The sequence below is a fragment of the Ixodes scapularis genome, unplaced genomic scaffold (assembly GCF_016920785.2).
Source record: "Ixodes scapularis isolate PalLabHiFi unplaced genomic scaffold, ASM1692078v2 PGA_scaffold3__209_contigs__length_174095766, whole genome shotgun sequence".
NCBI classification, from domain to species: Eukaryota; Metazoa; Arthropoda; class Arachnida; order Ixodida; family Ixodidae; genus Ixodes; species Ixodes scapularis.
This window is the reverse complement of record NW_024609868.1, coordinates 29,770,275-29,792,125: the sequence shown is the minus strand read 5'-3', so window position 1 is coordinate 29,792,125 and position 21,851 is coordinate 29,770,275. Positions and strand designations below refer to the sequence as shown.

Here is a 21,851-nt window from a genome sequence, read left to right as displayed (position 1 = left end):
TCAAGTGCGATCGTATTTCTGTTTCTTGTTGTCTTCCTTGCGACTGCGCAGAGCATCGAGCGGGCCCACAAAAGGATTACAAAAGGCTACATCTACTGGAACGAGGGTGACCTCGAGGATGCCAACATTAATCGCAGCCCGTCCGCCTACGAAGCCAACCCCGCCGAGGAGAAAGCCAAGTGAGTAGCGACGACGAGTAGTGTCAAGGGCCAAAATGTCTAGGTGCGTTCAACCCGACCCGACCCGACCCGACCCGACCCGACCCGACCCGACCCGACCGGACCCGACTTGACTCAGCCAGATCGTAGACTAGAACCTAGCTTGAACCCGACCCGACCGAAACTTCTAAGTGCGCGCGATCTGACCCGACCGGACCCGACCCAAGCTGATCTCTCCTGACCCTACGCGATCTTAGGCTGGAACCTATAGCTCGAACCCGACCAGACTGAAATTTTTAGATAAGCTTGACCCGACCTTACCCAATTCGGCTTTAGGCCTGAACCTAGCCTGAACCAACCTGAGCCTCGCCCGAGCCCGATACGGCTGAGAAACGGCGCGACCCGACCCTATCGAAGGTTCAAGGTCCCCAACTCTTGACCTTTTTTCATAACTGTTGCAGGGTTTGACCCACCCCGAATTCCATAATTATAGAAACTTTCAAAATTTATTTAATGTGTATCTAGCAGTAATGTAGGCAGGGGGGCGGTTTGTGGGAACCCTGACCCCCCCCCCCCCCCCCCTTCCCCGAAAACAATTCCTGGCTACGCCACTGCTTATCTAGAGATACATATTTACCGAGCGTGCAAGTCGTCGCAGCGCACATAGTCTTCAATTCGATGAACGCGCTGGAAAGCTCCCTAAATGACCAAAGTAATTAACTAGATAGTTGTCCACACTTAGCGCGCAAGAGAGACCACTTGCGCCCATACCAGCTTTGCTGAAGATGGTGACGACATCGGCGCCATCTGGGTCTGTGCATGCAAGAGAATATTGGGGTGCTTGAATTAGGCAGCCAGCTTGAACGATGGCCTTGGTTTCGGGCTTCTTGCTCGCAATTGCTTTGACCTCGGGAGTTTAGCGAAGAACAAACACGTCCACAGAAATCATGAGCAGCACGGTAGTTGTACTTTTCATTATTTTTACGGACAATGTCATTCCTCGTAAAACAGGGCAGGAGAGGCACCGCGTCACGGGAAAAAAGATCGGTTCGATTCCGGTGGGCGCAGTACCGTCATTGAGAGTCGTGATCACTCATAACTTTGGAAATAATTTTGCAGATACAAGAACAATACCGACACGAAGATGCTCTTGCTGAAATTCACAGACCTTCAGAATAATCCCATCGGAATGATAAAGTAAGTTTGACTGCATTGTAAATAGTAATCTACGGGTGGGGGAGTTCATCTCTTCAAATTTAAAAGCTCTCTCTCTCTCTACCGTGCCGTATTTCATATATTTCACAGTAAATGCGGCATGGTAGAGAGTGAGTCGAAGACGTAGACAGAAGATGATCCATATTTGGATCATCCTCCGTCTATATCTTTGACTCACAAGCGGGACAAGAGTAGGGGACGAAAACATAAAGTATTGTATTAAAAATGTTATATTTCCTACTTTAACGCTTTTATGATTAGCGTCTGTGTTTTGGCAGAGTCGAAGTTGTACCCTAAAGTTCGTGAAGCAAAGATTAAATTCCTCAACGAAGTCTGAAATATGTTTGCTAATACGCATTTTGTTATATGTGCACTTTACTCAAAATACGTTTTTTTTTTTTTTTTTTTTTTATGCTGCGTATAAAATATCTGCACGTCCTGCGTTTTCTTGTCTCCGTGTCTAAATGACACGAAGACAAGAAAACGTTGGTATGTATAGCGTACCAACGCGGCTTTAGTCAATATCGTGCGAAACAAACTAGCCCGTTCTTAAGCTTTGTTGTTACACAAGATACTTAAAAAAAAAAAAAGTTTGAATGTAAAGTATTGGGGAGTAAAGTAGCCACAACGAGGCCGCATTTCTTGTTTACCTGTACACTAAGGCACGCCGCGAGGGCGCGGTAGCCGGCCTGGAGGTGCGCTTCTCCGCATTCCCATGTGTGCACCGCGGGAAAGCGGTAGAGTCGCAGAAATGTGAATGCGCAGACTCGGGCTGGCGCGAGTGCAGCACTCCGTGTTTACGTACTAAAACAGTTTGCAGCAAGGTTTTTGTAGCGCGTCAAGGTTGCTGTAGATGTGCGAAGCCCTTGGCATGGTGCGTGAAGGACGTAACGCCGCAACTGCGGCTGCGGTGAACATACGTCCCTCTCATTCACCCTCCGCAACCTTCGTTTCAACGGCGCATTTGCCGAAGTTTCGCTTGTGGGCGTTGTGGAAACCTCCTCAAGGTCAGCCAGCGCTTTATGGAACGATCGAGCTTTACCTTATCTTGTGCTATGCCAGCAGTTTTCTCCCATAGCCGACGCTACGACGCTATGTAGCCCATCGAGCAGAGCCAAAAGTGCGTTTTGCGTTTGCTATTTCCAACTCAACTGATATGCGCAACACCAATTGCCTCATAATCCTGCGCTTTTTTTTTTCTTTTTTTTCTGAGTGAGATTGGTCTAGCCGGTGAGATAGCAAAGGCACAAAGACGACAAGCGCCATGACGATGCGTTTTTGCCGCTGCTTGACTGGCTACATCGGATCGTGCGTATACGCTACGGAGCATTGAAGAGTTCGCGGTTAAACGGGGTGGGAGGAGTACCCGGGCGAGTTGCTTCTTCCAGCGCACCGTGTGATGCGGCAAAGCCGAACTCAGTGAGCGCTGGGTGCCGGGGCTGGGCAGTTATATTCCAAAAAGTCTTCCAGAATACAAATACTGAGATATACTTGTGCAAAAGCACTGAAAAAGTATTCCACGGAATACAGATACAGGGAACTACTTTTGTTCCCGAACGGTACTACGTGGAGAGGGCGTGGTGAATGCAAATGGAAATTTAGGCTTGCGCTCCTTTTTTTAGAGCGCAGCTCTTATACGCCCGTTTCCGATTTGAGCGTCGTCGTCGTAACCGCGCCTTGCATTATGGGACGTTTTCCCGCTAAAGGCAGCGGGGAAATCTTCTCGCTAAATTTAGCGGGAAAATTGTTCCGCTAAGTTTAGCGGGAAATTGACGTCATGTGACCTCAACACAAATTCAGTTTCCCTCCTAAATTTAGTGAAAATTTTCCCGCTAAATTTTGCGGGGAAATTTTCCCGCTGAATTTAGCGGGGAAGGTTCTCCGCTAAATTTAGCGTAAAAGTTTCTTGCTAAATTTAGTGGGGAAACTGACGTCACGTGACCTTAACACCAATTCAGTTTCCCTGCTAAATTTAGCGGGAAATTTAGCAAAAATTTTTCCGCTAAATTTAGCAGCGAAGCTAAATGGGAAGGGAGCAGGAGAAGAGGAGGGGAGGAGAAAAAGGGGGCATACCTTCCCCTCCTCCTCCTCAAGAGCTGCACTCTAATTTGGTATTACAGAGAATTATAAACGTCTTTAATTTTGATCTTTTTGTGTCATTTAATGTACTTACCCCTTACCTCAAACTTTTTAATTTATCAAAAATGCCGCTAAAAAAAACATGTCATTCCCAATGAACCACATAGTTACTAAATGATAAAGACTGCTTGCCATGCTTGACAAAAGGTGTCTGCACGAAACAAACCCTGTTTTGTTGAGAGGACAAACCTCATATTGTCGTCTTAAAATTCCTGTATAGGCTCCCTACGGGAGCCAGAGTTGCGTGTTCATCCCCATGGTGCCGTCTTTCCTGCTCAGCATGTTGAGCTGCTTTTCACGTGACTGAATTTGGCGAATAGCGGCGCCGTGTGTTCGAGGCACGCAGCACGCTCAAAAGCAGGGGAATGTACGCCGGGGCGTGCTCAACGTCTACTTTCCTGCACGGCATTTGAGTCTGCTCCTCACGTGATCGGATCTCAGCGAATAGCGGCGCGGCGACACGCGGAAAACAGATGTGCAACTCTGGCTCCCGTAGGGAGCCCATACAGTAATTTCATGTCGTCTTATATGCTTCCGATTCACCTATAGCAGGGTTAGGCAGTATCGCGATACAAATGTATCGCGATAGTTTTTAGAGATATTTACGAGTGTCTGTATCTCTGTATTGAGATACATTTGAAAAAGGAATAGTATCTCAGTAGCGAAATACATTTACAGTGTATCGCTTGTGTTGTGATACTTTGCCAGACATCGGAAAACAGTCGTACCCTTTCTCCACTCAACTCCTTTACAGCATTTGCTCTGCTAAATTGGAAAGAGTGGAGAGCTTGGTGGGAGGAGCTTACTCTGTTACTCTTTCAAGTAGCCTTCTTAAAACCAGTTTTTTTTTATTTAACGTTGGTGACTGTGATGGATCATAGGGTGGGCTCATGTTATAAATTCTGAAGCACCTTGCACCCAAGTAGATGTTTTTACCTTTTCTATTCATCGTAAAAATGGCAACAAATGTAACGAGGTACCTATGTCTAGAAAAGTATCGCGATACAAGCAATACACTGTAAATGTATTTCACTACTGAGATACAAATACATTTTTTAAATGTACATCGATGCAGAGATACAGATACTTGAAAGTATCTCTAAGATACTACTGAGATACATTTGTGTCGCGATACTGCCCAGCCATAGCTGTGAGGCGCAAATTTTTCCACGAAAGCGACGCCCACTTCGGCACCACACACGATGTCGGACAAACATCCGCTGAATTATAGCTGACAAAGGAGCCTGTATATCGTACATTTTCTTCCTTAACATACTCTTTCATTCACAAAACTCGTTTCGTCTAACTAGTCATGATGAATGATATTGAAAAACAACAAAATTCCGCATAGTTCACACCTGTAGATAGTCAACGCCGAAACACGTGAAATTTCACGGAGTCTAATCGTGAAAATACAGTATATATTTTCCGCTCCGTCTTTCAGTTGGTTTGCCGTGCACCCAACCAGCATGAACAACAGCAATAAGCTGATCAGTGGTGACAACAAGGGCTACGCTGAAATGATGTTCGAGAAGAAGATGAATGGGAACGGTTTACCTGGCAAGGTGATGGGCCTCCTATTTTTTTACACAATCATGTCAGTACTAATGAAATCAGTCTTTTTAATTTTAGGCATTTAATCGGATAATGTACAATAGCCAAAATATAGATTTTTCACAATTCATAAAAAAATTCAAAATTAAAAAAAAAAAAGAATAGCAAAACATTGACCATAAATGTTGTGTCTGGATTGTTTCCTGGAGCTAGTTTATTTGATTTGTCAACTTCTGCTTTCCATTAAACGGCTTTATATCGGTAAATGGAGTTATTTCTGGGGTCAAGTAAGCCAAGCTTTTTTAAAGAAAGTTTAATAAACATAATTTTTTCAAGGTTGTAGTGAATCAATTTTTAACTCTTTGTTTGTAGTCTCTGCATGGTGTTCAAATGTAATTGCTGTGCATTGATTTTTTTTTTTACAACATTCTATAGGGACCGTTTATAGCTGCTTTTGCCCAGTCCAACGAAGGAGATGTCTCTCCAAACCTGAAAGGTCCTCGCTGCATCGACACGGGACGTCCCTGCGACTTCGAAAAATCCACCTGCAATGGAAGGGTAAGACACGCTCTTCACAAACTCTCTTCACGGTGTGTTCATTTACATTTAAATTTACAAAATTAGAATTTTGCAAACTTTTTATAGTTGAGCAAATATTCAAACAGTGTTGCGGCGGTGAACTATGGGACTAGTGGTCAAAATTCTCTCATCGTAGCCCTTAACTGATCTTAGCTAGCACCACTTTCAATCTTCAATTTAACTCTCAAATTAATATTTGAAAACACAAAACGCTTGTTTTGCAGGAACTGTTCCTATGTGAAGAAAGGGGAAAGGACACAGGCGAGCTGGTGAACGACATTCATAGTAAACTCCAAACAGAGGAATAATAAAAACTGTGTTTTGTTGTTGTTGTTGTTGTTTTTTTTTTGTTTTTTTTATTCCTCTGTTTTGGGTTTACTATGGATGTTCTTATGTCCTTGCGGAATGCATGCCATAGAAAGCTGGCATCCATTGAAGCACAGTTTTGATCACATGCATTGGTAATTGATCCTAACTTTCTCACGGAGAGTTGGATTTGTTTTTATTATTTCTGCAAATAGGTGTGAATGCAAGCTGGTAGCGCTGACTGAGGGTCTGCTGTGCATTTCATAGAAGCATGGTAAATGGCTGGGAGAGGTGCAAAAATGCAAATGAGGTGCATATTCATGGCCACCTGATGGAGAAATGGGGTTATCTTTGGTGAAGCCTCTCTAGGACTGCAAGTTGGGCAATTTTTACAGGTTTTGGCACTTCGCTAGTTATGCATGCATGTTTTCTGTTTGAGCATCTGGGTTTGGATAATATTTTTATGTTGTCCCTTTTAAGCATAAATGCTTGATCGTATGCGCTGGTAAAATGTACTCGGGTAAAGAGTATACTTCTCATGTCTTTTGCTTGTTTTCCAGAATGAAAAATGCATTGCATTTGGGCCAGGCAAGGACATGTTTGAGAGCACTAAAATTATTGGCCAGCGTCAGATGCACGAGGCCCTGGTAAGCTTACTTTCGGAGTACGCTGAGTAAATTCTGGAAATATTGAAGTACCTCTAATTTGTTTTTTACGAGGTATCTGGGGAACATTTCTGAAATATGCAGATGAATTAATTGTGCCCATGAACAAGCACAATAATAAGAAACACCACCCTCTCCCCTAAAATAAAAAAAAAGATGAGAAAGACAAGGTTTGATTGGGGTCAATAGGGCTTTTTGAAATATGGTTGTCTCCTTAATAAAGAGCAGTCAACCAAGCTTTGATTCTTTTATGAAAAGATGCTGGGCTGTTTCGCAAATGAAGTCCAACGTGCAGTTAGAGCCAGAGTACCATATTTTATGGAGGGAATAGTTAATGACCGATTTTAAAGATACAGTACCCTACGTAGTTGCGGCAATCTGAGCAACAAATAAAGATGCTGTTCTGATTAGGTAATTAAGGTAAACGGCTGCAAAACAAATATTTTCTTTGAAACTGACACCGTTTACGAGGTTTGCTTCCCGGTCCTGGGTTAGTTCTAGCTGAATCGGCTGCCATAGTTTATCAATGTGGCTGCTAGTGCTGCCTTCAGTAAACGTTCGGGGTGCCGTTGCATTACTCACTTTGGACTTTAAGAATGATTTAGCAAGTGAAAACTTCTGGAAAAAATAACCTTTATTTTAAAGTGTCACTCCAGCCAAAATGATCATACCTATTCTTTTTTTTTTGTTACTGATCAACGCCCAACGGCAAGTGTCCGTATAACCTCTCTGCACATCCAACATCTGTTCTGTCTTCACAGCAATATTGACGTGTACACTTTCCCGTTTCTTGCAGGATCTGTTCAATTCTGCGTCGCAGAAGCTCTCTGGCTCGGTAAAGGTTGCTTACCAGACAGTGAACATGGGCAAATACGAAGTGGGCGACAACGAGGCCGAACCGGTGTGTGCCAAACTGCTGGAAATCTATTTTGCACTCCTTCGGCTCAAATGCATGTGCGGCACCAAGTGTGCGCGTGTGCATGGAGGATTTTATGGGAATGAGTTTGCCAGCTAAACGGAGGCTGACATTCAATTGCAGACCACGACCTGCACCGCAGCACTCGGATACAGCTTCGCAGCAGGCACAACCGATGGCCCGGGCGAGTTCGATTTCACCCAATGTGCGTTTTCCAACCTTCGTCGTGCATGTGCCTGAAATATGTCAGCACCAATTGTTTTACGTGTTTGCAGCGGGGTGTTTGGTAAAATTAATGTATTCTACTCATGAAAAGTTAAGTCCAGCAAGTGGTGAATGTGCAAAACACACTTTTATTGAGACATTTCATGCTTTTATTTTAGCTTTATCTCCAGGCTTTTGTTTTCAATTTATTTTTTATTGTTGTATGTGTCACCAATTGGGAGTGTGCATTGATGATAACAGTCGTGCCATATATATGGCACAAGAAGGGACTACCATATAATACTAAGGGCCACACAGGCACGTAGCCAGGGGGGGGGGGGGGGGGGGCATGGGGCCCAGCCCCCCCCCCCCCCTCGAAATCGTCAATTTTGCTGGGGCCTTCTCTCCCCCCCTCCCCCTCAACAGCATTTTGTCATGGGCGGGCCACCCCCCGAAACAAAATCCTGGCTATGTGCCTGGGGCCACATATATGCTTGCAGTGGGTTATTTATTCAGATACCTATACTCTGCCTGTATACTCCTCCCCACTCCTTACCCTGGACTCATCTTGCCAGAACACTTAACACACACACAACAGAGCGCTTAGTGGCAAAGCAAGCTTTTATTAATTTATTGCACAAAGTGAAATAAAAAGTGATGCTTCTGAGTGGCATGAAAAAGCGACTGGTGATCAGGCGTGGATTTGGGGGGGGGGGGGGGGGAAGGGGAGGAGGGGGAACACAATGACGACGATGACCCCCCCCCCCCCCCCCAAGCCCCTCAAGGTCAACATTTCTGTTTATGAAAAATTAATATACACTAGCTAAAAGGTCAGCTTTCGGTGACATGGCAGATATTGGGTCAACAGATTAAATCTGGGCAACAATTCATTTGTAACGTCATATCTCTGCAGACTCCCCCCCCTCCCCCCCCCCAGCCAAATGTTTACCGCCCCCCCCCCCCCCCCTCCCCAAGCCTGACCCATAAAACCGTCCCTGCTGGTGACTAACCAAAAAATACATTCGCCTTTTTTTTATGAGAAAAGCTTTTTGGCAATCCAATGCTTCCTATCTGAAGCTTTGAGCTGAATTTCTTGCTCACTATATTTCTTAGACAGTTAAAGCCACATGCCTTAAAAAAGGAAGGTAGGAGGGGTGCATAACTGACTTTATATGAAGAACCGGATTTTCCAAAATGTTGTTCCCCTGCAGCTACTACACGATCAACGCCATTCTGGAACTTTGTCCGGGATTTCATTGGCAAACCTTCAAAAGAAGCCATCAAGTGTCACTCCCCCAAGCCCATCCTGCTACCTGTGGGAGAGGTACGTCCCACTCAGTGAAGAGAACTTTGTGTTATACTCGCTGTCAACTCGAGAAATGCAGGGTGTGGTGGGTCTCGAGAATCTTGTTATCAGACTGCAGCCAATGAGATTGTGGCACTAGCCAATAAGAACTCCTGAAGCAAGAAGCATGGATGTATTGAATGACGCGCCCCGCAGTTCTCAAGTTGTCGGTGACCATCGTCAATTTAACTTTGGCTCTATAGTTTACTACTTTGGCTCTATAGTCTATACTAAAACACAGCTGCAGTGCCCAGGACAGGATGTCATGCATGTTCAGTTGGCCAGAGAGACCTGTAGTATTGGAGCAAGAAAATAGACAAAATGCACCAAAGCCTGGGAAGACACTTGACAAAATTACTTTCTGGTGCTGTCAGTATGAGGGGCACAATCTCTTCGTTAGACTGTGAAGCGACGCCAGTGATATTTTTATTAAGCCTAAGAAAAGTTGAAATATCCGAATAATCAAAGAAACAATACAAAATTGGTCTTGGCTCCACACACCTTCCAGTAGCCTTCTTTTACAGATGTGCTGGTCAAGCAGCGGTTGTCGGCACATTTAATCTAGATTGTGTACGAATTTACCTTGCTCGGATACATTGTTTCTGACGCAATGACCTGGCACCACCTCAACAGTTGAATGCAGTAGGCTCGCGGTAATTCAAACTCGGATATTTCATACTTCTGGTTAATTCAAACAAACTTTAAAATTTTATTGTTCCTCTATGTTCTCTTATGTGTTCATAAGCCGCTTAATTCGAACGTTTTCGTGTAATTCATGCTTTTTATTCTCGCGGCCCCGCTGAGTGTGCTTCTATCCGAGTATCGGTGCACCGCAGAGGCAACACGCACGGAGCTTGCTTCCGCGGGTGTTGCTTCTCCGCAGTACACCGGTGAGGTAGGCGAGAAGCGCACTCAATGGGGCTCAAGCGGGCACACATGAGTAATAAAAACGGGCACCACACGAAAATTGTCATAGAATCTTTCGTGGACGTTGTGACTTGGCGGCATGGCATAGGTCAACGTTACAACGTCCGTGCAAGTTGCTATGAAAACTGCCGCGCGGTGCCCGTTTTCGTCACTCATGTCCCCCGCTTAATAGTCCACATTCAAACTTCTCGGCCTGAGGAACTAACATCATTTTGTTTTGAGTTGTCATGTGCTGTCTAGAGTTCATGATAAACAACATTTTTGAGGGATAAATAAACCTATGCCATACATTTTACAAATGTTTCTTGTGTGGCATACCTGCTTGTAATCAGTAGGCCTATATGTAGGAAATCATCAAATAGCTGCTTTGTATGTGTAACCATTCATATGGAAAATCTTAATTTTATCTTGCATCATATTGTCACGTGGCGACGTCACTCAGACAACTTGAAAGAACATAAACAAAGGGTTTATTAGGCGAACTTGTGCCCTCCGAAAAGAAAGACCGGCGGGAGGCGAGTGTGGGCGGTAGCCGGCGAAGAGAATAATAATAGTAGCGGTCGGCCGGCTGCTATCTTTTTACCCGCTCATCGAACTTTCTAGAATCTTCGAATAACAACGTGCTGTTTCAGGAGCGGCGTCTCGATAAGCGTATGAACGAAAAGCGCGCACTCATGGCGCGCGTGCGTAAAGGAGGATAGATAACATTACGCAGCTCGCGGCTTGACACAGCACGACGCGTGGCAATATTTAGATGATTTTCTGATAATTCAAACAAAATTCATGGCTTTCTCGAGTTTGAATTAATGAGAGTTTACTCTATTTTCCTGTGTTGCAGATGAGATTTCCATATCCGTGGGTAGCCTCAATCATTCCCACCCAACTTTTGAAGATAGGCCAACTGTACATAATTGGAGCCCCTGGTGAATTCACGTGAGTGTCTTGACTTGGTCACTCAGACTCCCGGTTTTCCTTTCGTGCATAATTTTATAATAATTGTTACAGCTTTGTGGGCTGCAATCATTGAACAAGCTCTTACTCGAACAACTCTTGTCGCAGAAAAAGACACTGAAAAATGCATGTTCCTAACTTTTTTTTTTTTTTCACAACAATTTCATGTGCAGAACCATGTCTGGAAGGAGACTCCGTGCTTCCGTGGAGAAGGTATGTGTCGTTCTGTCTCCCTGACAAACCTCCGCTATGGTCGCTGACGAGACGAGAGTGGCAAGGCGTCTCTTCCGAACATTCGACCTCCAGCACAATCGCATTGTCTTCTGCCGTGCATTGGTTGTGCGCGCACTTTGGATGTTTATGAAATGCCGGAGAGCTATCGAAGGTGCTCGAGGCAATGGACCTTTTTCTAGTAACAAGAGCCGTCTGCAAACTACAAATGAAGGGCAGTCCAAAGTTCATCGACCCATCGGAACACATCGGCATTGTATCACTGTATCGGCTTTTATTACTTTTTATGCTCCATACTATACCGGCACTCAAAAAAGATCTTTGAAAAAGACGAGACAGGTGCAAAGATAAGTGCCGACAATGTTGGTCGCGTGGGACGGTGCCCTCAGAAAGGTGCGACAGCGGAAGGGGGGTCAGGGAAGAGGGTATATGCATATGCACAAGTTTGCCAGAACAAAGATCCACCGAAAGACCTCCCTGCTGCTTTCATCTTGTCAGTGACACTACAAGCAACAACTCATTTTAACGCAGAATGTATTTAATAGGTTGTTTTGTACGAGAACGAGCACCATGAATGAGCAGGACGCTGGGAGCGTCACACAATCCAGTTTCCCCGCTAAATTTAGTGAAAAGGTTTTGTCATGTGACCTCTGCCCCAGTCCAGCTTTCCCGTTGAATTTAATGGGGCAGGCACTGCAGGAAGGAAGGAGGAAGAAGGGAAAAGAGACAGATGGAGAGGGGAAGGGGAGGAGGATAGGGGGACGAATTGGAAAAGGGGGAGAGGAAAGTAAAAGTAAAATTTAAAAAGTAAAAAAAACTGAAGAAAGTTCTGAAAAAAAAATTGGGGTTTGTGCGAGACACATTCAACGCTCCCTGGTCTTTGTCAGCACGGTCAAGCTTGCACAAGGTTTTTGTTTCATTGACGATCATACCTTTCCCGTTACGCAGGTCGTGACGGCAAAGGACAAGGACGCCATGGTGGTCCTGGCCGGCCTGTCCAACACGTACACGCACTACGTGGCGACATATGAGGAGTACCAGGTCCAGCGCTACGAGGGCGCCTCGACCATCTATGGCCCGCACACGCTCGCCGCCTATCAGAAGCAGTTTGAGATCCTGGCGCAGCACCTGACTTCGGGCAGCAACCTTTCTGCGGGCCCTGCCCTGCCAAACTTGCTCTCCAAGCAGATATCTTTCAAGACGGGTGTCGTCTATGACGGCACCCCTCTGGGCAAGCGATTCGGTGACGTCGTGACCGACGCCAAGCAGTCCTACTCGAAGGTGGGGTTCCGAAACCGATTCTGCGAATTAAATGGCTTGCGGGGCGGTACGATTATTATGCTAGCTCACACACTTGCGACTGCTTACAACCGTGTGCCTTACGACCTCTTAAAACCACTTATGACGATTGAACACACTGACACTGGCACCTGTTTGCAATTCTACTCGTGGTCTGCCTAAAGCAAAGAGATACCGTGGTGTGGCATCTTCGTCGATTTTTTCAAGTTCGATTATGTTTCCTTATTTACTCACTTTTTCTTTTTTGTGTTTCAGGGTGAACGTGTGGTCGTGACCTTTGTATCTGGCCATCCAAGAAACAACCTACTGGTCAGACTTCTTTACAACATGTATACTGAATATGTCATTAATTTCATGAAAGCTGTATCATCAGTTATGACACACAACTTAATAATGCTGTCATTAATGCCCTAATTTCAGTTAAATAATTACTTATTTTTTTTATTAAACTTAACAAAAAAAGAAACAAAGTATGGGGGCCGTGCAAGTTCGGCGGAAAGTTTGGAAGAGGGTGGGCAACTTCGCCAGGAGAAATAACATCAGACTGCTAAGCTCTGGGGAGTGGTGAACATGTGGCGAAGGATCAGAAATTTTAAAAGCTCAATCCCATCTTTGGACATCTGTTACTACCGGGCCATAAGCTCGGAAGTTTTCCCAGTGTAGGCTTCCAAGTCGTAACCTATGATTGTTAATGTTGTCACGCTTTCAGGTTGAAGGTTATAATGTAAGCAATACCACATGTTTTATTACCTTCAACTTTACCCTTTTTTCATTTGGTCATTTCGCACATGTAAGACTTGTCGATCCTTAAGCAATATTCACACAAATTATAGTTATTAAATAAAAAGTATTCCTGTATAACATGTTGGTGCTCATGAGAGCTTGTTGGTCTTATAATGGGCATATCTCAAAGATGTTCACAAGTACCGAAAATGTGTGTTCCAGTTGGAGGGTACCTACCTGAAGGTAGAGAAGCTGGGCAAGGACGGGCAGTCTTGGGACGTCGTGGCTACAGATGGCAATTGGGAGACAAAGTAAGTTGTGCTCTCATATCCTCTTCACAACATGCTGCTACTTCTTAAAACATAGTTTTTTGTTAACTTTTATTCTAAAACTCTTTTGCTTGCATCAGCGATGCTTCTTTTTTTTGTTCCCTCTTATCACAATGATTACGGCAGTCATTGAAAAAGTGACTGTCACAAAAATACAACTCAATGTTTTCAAGTGGCACAGTCTAGAATATGCCGTTCCAGCACAAAACATGTAATAAATATGCCCCTACATAATATATTTGAAAAAAAGAAAGTCATTAAAAAGACGCTAGTATCTCTGTTCACCTGTGGCAAGGTATATGTGAGACAGTCGGGAAGATGCATCAACGTAAGGCTCAGAGAACATGCGCTATCTTTAAAATCCTCTCCGTTGGGGCATCTCGCTCTACATGTGAGGTACTGTAGATGCGCCCCGCTACTGTCCAGCACAAGGATCCTGAAGAGGTGTCCAGATAAGCGAACTCGAGAAATCCTTGAGGCTGAAGTGATTGCGACCAAAGGAGACTGTGGTGTATTTACAAGAAAAACGGGTTACAGAAATCAGCCCGGTTAGAACACGGCTGCATGCTGTTGCTCGGGTAGGCAGTCAGTCAGTTCACGTGATAGTCTCGCGCGTACGCTGCACGTCAAGGCACGAGTACTGCCACACATATAACATTTCCCCCGGCGTAATTGAAGAAACCAAAGGAAAACACACACTGCACACAATGCCGAAAACGTTATGCGTCGTATCTGTCTGGAGGACGACGATGTCTTGTGGGGTAGCGCTGTTGCACAGCGGGATTGTCGGTTGCCCTCTGTGGAGTGGTTGCAAACTCACTGACCACAGGCTCGTCGACGCAGTTCTCTGGATCCCTCAGATTGGGCAGGAATCCGTCTGATGTGGCTTGCATCGAGTTTTCACGATGATGAAGCATCTGGTCTTGGTGACGGCGCCAGATATATATGCCCCGAGCAGTCGTGACTTGAACCTGGAACGACACTGGGCCAGATTACTTGAGAATTGTGCCGGGAACCCACTTCTGGGAGCCTCTATAGTTCCTCACGAGAACATTGTCGTTCACACTAAAAATCCTTGTTCGTGCCTTTCGCTGCGAGGTCTGGACGAACTGTTGATGTCCTACTCTTCCCCCAACGGAAGGCTTAATGGCATCGAGTCTTAGGCGAAGTCTTCTGCCTAAGAACAAACTGGCAGGTGTTTCTTTTGTCGTCGTGTGAGGGGTATTGCGGTACGTCAGAAGAAACGTTTGTACCGTCAACTCCAGGGAGTCTTGCGGTCGTCCTTTTCGGAGAGCAGACTTCAATGTCTGGACAAACCTCTCCGCGAGGCCATTAATACTCGGGTGATAGGCCGCGCTCAAGATGTGACGACCTCCTAGATTCTTAATAAAAGTCTTGAATTCTGTTGAGACGAACTGAGGACCGTTGTCCGTAACAATGGCCTCAGGTACACCAAAACGACAAAACAAGTCCTGAAGACGTTGGATTGTGTGCTGTGATGTCGTCTTCTCCATCACATAGACCTCGGGCCACTTTGAGTGTGCATCTACGGCGACCAAAAACATCTTCCCCTTGACTGGACCCGCGAAATCCAAATGCACCCTTTGCCAGGGCGATGTCGGCCATGCCCAAGGGTGGAGGGGCTCAGGGACTGGCTCGTTCCGCTGTCCGCAAGTGAAAGCATTCTTGACATGCTTTCACTTGCTCTTCCAGGTCATTGTCAATTGAAGGCCACCAGATGTATCTCCTGGCTAATTCCTTACTTCTGACAATACCTGGATGACCCAGATGTATTTCTTCAAGCAGGAGCTTGCACAGTTTTGGTGGTACGACTACCCCATGCCATACATCAGACACCCTTGATGCACAGTGAGTTCCAGACGTCTGTCAAAGAAAGGCTTCATTTCCTTGTCAGTGATGGACGATGGACGATGGCCAGCCCACGTGTGTCAAGTCGAGTACTTTGCTTAACAAAGGGTCGTGGCGTGTGGCACGAGCAATGTCACGGCTGGTGACAGGTAGCGTATCTAGACGCAGAGAATAGAAAGTTTCGTTTCCTTCGGTAGATTCATCTGCCACAATGTCAAGTGGCAATCTTGACAAGCAGTCTGCTTCAGCGTTGTCACTTGATTTCTTGAACTGGAGCGACTAGCTGTACGTAGACAGCGTCACTGCCCAGCGCTGCATCCGTGCAGCAGCCATTGCTGGAATACCTGTTTTCGGGCCGAAAATGGTTTGCAAAGGCTTATGGTCTGTAATCAAGGTGAAGAAACGGCCGTAAATATACACGTGGAATTTTTTAACTCCGAAGATCAGGGCCAGTGCTTCTTTCTCAATCTGGCTGTAGTTCTTTTCAGCCTCCGATAAGGTACGAGACGCGTAAGCCACAGGTTGAACTTTTCCGTCCGGAGAAACTTGAGAAAGAACGGCGCCTATGCCGTATTGCGATGCGTCACAGGCGAGCTGCTGGGGTCTTTTGGGATCATAATGAACTAAGATCGGTAGGGAAGTCATCGCAGCTTTGATTTTCTGAAAAGCGGACTGGCAAACTTCATCCCACGTCCATTCTTCTCCTTGTCTTAGCATCTTGTATAAGGGGTGTGCCAGCGTAGAAAGTTGCGGAACGAACTTTCCGTAGTAGTTCACCATCCCAAGGAACGACTGCAGTTGCTGCTTGTTTTTCGGAGCAGGAGCATTCAGTACTGCAGACACTTTCTCAGGGGATGCGCAAACACCTTCAGCGTTGATGACGTGGCCTAGATAACGTAGTTCGTGCTGAAAAATCGAGCACTTGTCACGCCGCACTCGCACACCACGTTCTTGTAATCTCGACAAGACGGCTTCGAGATTGCTGAGGTGTTCTTGCTTTGACTTTCCGGTGATCAGGATGTCATCGAGATAGCAGCTGACACCCTTCAGGCCCTTCAGCATATTATCCATTATCCTCTGGAAGATGCCTGGTGCTGATGAGATGCCAAAAGCAAGACGGTTCATGGCGTACAGCCCTTTGTGCGTGTTCAGCGTTAGCAACTTTTTTGAGTTGTCCGCCATAACCACCTGTTGGTAAGCCCTGCTGAGGTCGATCTTTGAGAATTCTTGTCCGCCAGCTAAGGCCGCCAACAGCTCATCAATATGTGGTATGGGGTACCTGTCCACCTCCAGGCAGGGATTGAGCGTAGCCTTGAAATCTCCGCAGAGGCGTATACTGCCATCCTTTTTTACTGCACGTACAAGGGGTGTCGCATACTCGCTGGTAGCCACGGGCGTGATGACTCCCAACTTTTCCATTTTTGCCAATTCTGTCTCGACTGCTGCTTGCAGTGCGAATGGAATGCTTCTAGCCTTCAGAAACTTCGGCTGTGAACCTTCACGAAGCAAAAGTTCGGCTTGTTCTCCAGAAATGGTGCCAAGCTCATCTTTGAACAGGTCGCTGTGGTTCTCCAACAAGGCGTCCAACTTTTGTTTGCGTCTCTTCGACGTGTCGAGCCTGTTGACAGGGACCAGGTTCTTCCAGTCTAGCCGAATTTCTCGCAGCCATTCTCTGCCAAGCAATGCCGGTCTCTTGGTTTCCACGACGTACAGTGGAAGCTCCTTACTTTGGTCGTTGTGCTGCACAAAGACCAAGGCCAGACCCTTCGGCTTCACAAATTCTCCTGTATACGTGCGAAGTGTCAGCGTTGTAGGTTGTAGCTCCTTTCTTGGGAACAGCTTCCGAAATTCAGTCAAGGAGACAACGGACACAGCTGCGCCTGTGTCAAGTTCCATTGTAAGCTTCACACCGTCAACGTTTATGGGTACGGTGATCGGTTCCAAGCCCGCAGCCTTGACCGCTTGCAGAGATCCCGCGTCGTGAACGGACGTCAGCGTTTTCATCTGCCTTTGTCGTTTCGATTTTGTTGGCTTCTTGTTACCCGAACGGCAGGTGCGCTGAATGTGCCCTTTCCGGTTGCACTTGAAACATGTGTCACCGACGTGGGGGCACGCATCACTGCGGTGGTTGGTCGAGCCACAACGGAAACAACTTGACTGCGCTGGTACTTGCTTGTCGATCCGCGCTTTGTGGTCGACCCGAACCTTGTGGACGTCAGGGACCGATGCACCGCTGGTGTGCGTTAACGCTGCACTTTTAGTTGCTATTTCCATCGCAAGAGCCCTCTCTACGGCTTTCTGGAAAGTCAGCTTTTTGTCTTCTGTGAAGAGGACGCGCTGTACATCTTCTCGGCGAAGGCCGCACACAAAATGGTCGCGTAGCGCCTCATCAAGAAAGCCTCCAAAATCGCAGCTCTGTGCTAGATCTCGAAGTACCGCTACAAATTCGGCGATGGACTCACTTTCTTCTTGCGAACGCTTGTAGAACTTCGCACTTTCCGCTATGACGGATGGCTGCGGCGCAAGATGATCGCCCAGAAGCTTGAGTAACGCGGTAAACGACTTTTCGGACAGTGACTGCGGGGCCGTAAGCGACTTCAACAAAGCGTACGTCTTCGGACCGATGAGACTCAAGAAGGCATGGACCTTCTTACCTTCGGGAACCTCGTTTACCAGGAGGTATGACGCCAGTCTTTCTTCATAGGAGCGCCAGTCGCTCGTCGTATCGTCGAAAGAATCGATGTGCCCGATGCGACTCATGGTCTTCGCTGAGGGGTTGCCGCTTGATGGCCGCTCCAGGATTCCGAGGCTGGACAATCCTTGGCTCCAGTCAAGCCCCCAGCAGTAAGACGATGATCCAACCCGTGGACCCGACCATCCTCGTCGCCAATAAATGTGGTGTATTTACAAGAAAAACGGGTTACAGAAATCAGCCCGGTTAGAACACGGCTGCATGCTGTCGCTCGGGTAGGCAGTCCGTCAGTTCACGCGATAGTCTCGCGCGCACGCTGCACGTCAAGGCACGAGCACTGCCGCACATATAACAGAGACGCCTGCATCAGTGCTCCTTCGGTGACTTTGTCATCAAAAGAATTAGAGTACATGAAATATTTTCCTTAGATATTCTTAATTTGCTTTACCTTCCTCTTTCTTTTTTTCTTAATATATTCACTGTCATTTCTTTCACTGTTACTTTAATCATGCCCACCATTTCCTATTGTTCTTACTAATTTTTTTTTTTCTTTTTCAATTCTCAGTTTTTTCAGATCCTTTCACTCCTTTCTCATAAATATTTCTAACATTTACTGTTAGGGTTCTTCATCTTCCTCATCTTCCGAATTAAAACGTCAGTTGCGAGTAAGCGCTTGTCCTGTGTTGTCTCCCTCTTGTCCTTGTCTTTTGCGCTTTTTAATTTCCGTAATGTTTAACCAACTAGGCCAACAAATCATTTTGCTTCAACGTGCCCCTGATTGTTCGGTACATTTCAAGTACCGTTTCTCTGAGACACCCTGACTTTGCTCCTTAATTTCTATTAAAGAAATAAAACTGCGATACTTTCTTAGTCTGACATGCTCATAACAAAGCAACAAATATCCAAACAAGAAGATACACTTTTTATGGCATGCCACAAACACTTTGATTGTAATCACAATTGATCGAGGCACTAAATAATCATATCCTGTCGGGAATATAACTAGGGTTCGGATTTTTCGGTTTAAACCAATAATAACCGTTAAAAGTATGCCGAATCTATTTTCGAAACCGATTTTAACCGAAAAAGGTCAGTTTTTAGGTTTGGCATTTTCGATTTAAACCAATAAAAACCGATAAAATTATGTCGAATCCATTTTCTAAAATTTAGTTTTAACCAGTAAAGGTCACTTTTACCTTCCAGTCGTACCGCAGAGCCGTGTCTAAAAAGTGGAACGACAGTGTCTATCAAAACGTGTCCGAATGTATGGGATACACGAATGCCATCATGGCGCTTTGATTTAATGTGCTCATCATCGATCGGAATATGAAGTCCGAAATGCCCCATGACTTCGCCATGCACGAGCGTGTTTTCAAACTCGTTGTAAAAAGACTGACTTGATGCAAGCTCTGCATGTTGTGTTGTACGTGCTTCAAAACGTCGCACCGTGTCTCTTTTGGTGGTCACAAATGGTTGATTGGCCGATTTTGGCTCCAAAGGCAGCGCTTTATCACCTTAGCCTGCCACTGTCGAGTGTTAGCGTTGAGAGAGCATTCTCGAAGCTCAGGGTCATATTAACAGAAAAGAAAAGAGTGTGGATCAACGAAAAGAACCTGGGAAAGTACATGCGTGTGTGTACTGTTATAAGATCACGTAATCCTGATATAAGAAGGTGAATTTCAATGATTTTGGGCATAGGCTTCGTGTCTGGCTTGTTCGTACTTCTGGTTTTTTTTTTTTCTTTTTTTTTTTTTTACAGTTGCACACGTTTGCTAAATAAAGTGTCCATTTCTTTTTCAATGTATCTGCGCCATTATTCTCCAAGTGATCACAAATATCAGAGCTACAAGGATAATCTGATCCGGTGTTTGTTGGTGTTTATTTTATATTCACCGAAAAAACACTATAAACTTTTAAAGGCCAAAAAAAGAACACACACAAAAAACATTTAGTTTTAAAATAAACACTGAGAAAGGTACGCCGAATTTTGAAAAAAAAATAGAAACCGAAAACGCGGAACCCTAAATATAACCGACCAGCGACAGCAGCAGATCGTTCACAACTGCCCATAGGCCACCAACTCAACCATTTCCTCTCTCTCACGCAGGTTCTACTGGCGACGCACCGCTCCCATCTTTGGCCAGAGCCAGGTCACGGTGACGTGGGACATTCCGGACGACGCCGAGCCGGGCACCTACCGAATCCGGCACTTCGGCCACAGCCGAAACCTGCTGCAGATGGTGTCTCCTTACGAGGGCACTAGCGGTCGCTTCAAAGTAAACCCCTAGCATCGGGCCTCGACGAGGACTAAGCGCCGGAACCGCACGGGAGAGGACAAGAGTGTGAACGTCAGATGTCTTCGCCGCCGCCGTATGATGTCGTTCGTACCACGGTCCTCCACTTCGGGGCGGTGCCAGGTGCCCGTCGAAAGCCGCCTCTCCGAAGTCATAGATTTCGACGTCCGAAGGAGCAAGCGGCTTCGAACAGCTCTCCTGCCGTACCCGCGGTTGGCGCGCACCTCAGTGGTAGGAACCCCCGCCGGATCGGGCGCTCTGCTGACGTTCTACTTCCCGCTGGGAATCCAGGGTATCTCGCTGTGTTTCGGCGCTGGTGCGAACTGTTGACTTGTCCCGTCGCCTGGGTTGACGAGGGTTTGGGGTTGCTTATTTTTAATTTTGTTACTGCTAGGCTGTGCTGCCATCACTCGTTTGCCAAGCCCTACGGTGAAAGCCAGGGACCATGGCCGTCCTCAACGAAATCGGCAGGCTGACAATCGGCAACGAGTTTGCCGAACACCTGCCGAGCGCACGAAGCCAATTTCGCATTGATGCAGTAGTGAATGAGTGCCTAATCATATTGAAATTTAATCTTTTACGGTGGTGATTGATTGAAACGTCCCAAAGGGGCAGTTTATTTGTCAACTTCGCTCATGGTAGTGCAGGAGGAAGCCAAAAATAGGTCTGCGCATGTTAAATTCTTTTTACGGATATTTTTCAATATTTCACAAAGTGATTGAGGCGTTCTACTTAGGTTGTTTGAAGGAATATTATAACAAGGCATGTTGTTAGGCTTGTCGGTGGTGCATACTTGTTTGGTGGGAACAGCGCTAAAAGACGTAGGACCAAGACAAAGAATCACACAGACAGGTCCCTGTCTGTGTGTTTCTTTGTCCTGGCCCTACGTCTTTTAGCGCTGTTCCCACGAAACAAGGAAAATTTCGTAGGCATCTTATCTGTGTTGTTATGTTAACTCGAGCGAAATTAGCCCCAAAAATTGCATCCCAATTGTTCTGCAGACTGGCATGCCTTGTGATCCGGTTCCTGTAAAACTTGTGAACTTGCTTCCTTCGAAGTGCAAACAATGAAAGGTTTTGGCTAAATATAGCAAACCAGATATAATATATTTTTATATTAAAATATTTTTCCTCTAGTCACTTGTTACATTTCTTGTAAAAGAAAATGCCTAAAGTTTTTTTTTTTTTTTTTTTTGTTTCAGATGTATTTACTATGTACTCACTAACAGCCATGTTGATAAAATTTTCTGTGCACACATCGAAGTTCTTTTTCTGTAGTGACTTGCAAATAGTAGCTCTAAATGTACAGGAAAGAAACCAATGTCTGTTTACCCTAATATCCCAAAAGATAACCCACCCCTATTTTTGACATCTGTTATTTAAAAAGAACAAAAAGCTGAAAGATAATCCACTTTTAGTAATTGCAGTGCCCTGGCCAACATTGACCTTGGTCGAA

General features: G+C 45.7%; 1 protein-coding gene across 1 annotated transcript in view; it reads left to right on the top strand.

Annotated features, from left to right (window-relative positions):
• Positions 1-20,976, top strand: part of LOC120836735 (neutral ceramidase) — an 80,683-nt gene extending 59,707 nt beyond the window's left edge. The window contains exons 4-17 of the mRNA XM_040205767.3: positions 52-179; positions 1,278-1,355; positions 4,957-5,077; positions 5,502-5,624; positions 6,512-6,598; positions 7,413-7,517; positions 7,656-7,737; positions 8,948-9,060; positions 10,847-10,941; positions 11,133-11,172; positions 12,139-12,471; positions 12,745-12,798; positions 13,435-13,523; positions 20,210-20,976. Coding sequence (XP_040061701.1) covers positions 52-179; positions 1,278-1,355; positions 4,957-5,077; positions 5,502-5,624; positions 6,512-6,598; positions 7,413-7,517; positions 7,656-7,737; positions 8,948-9,060; positions 10,847-10,941; positions 11,133-11,172; positions 12,139-12,471; positions 12,745-12,798; positions 13,435-13,523; positions 20,210-20,390 — 1,629 coding nt within the window. The 3' untranslated portion in view covers positions 20,391-20,976. The remainder of the gene's footprint in view (positions 1-51; positions 180-1,277; positions 1,356-4,956; positions 5,078-5,501; positions 5,625-6,511; positions 6,599-7,412; positions 7,518-7,655; positions 7,738-8,947; positions 9,061-10,846; positions 10,942-11,132; positions 11,173-12,138; positions 12,472-12,744; positions 12,799-13,434; positions 13,524-20,209) is intronic.
• The last annotated feature ends 875 nt before the right edge of the window (positions 20,977-21,851 follow it).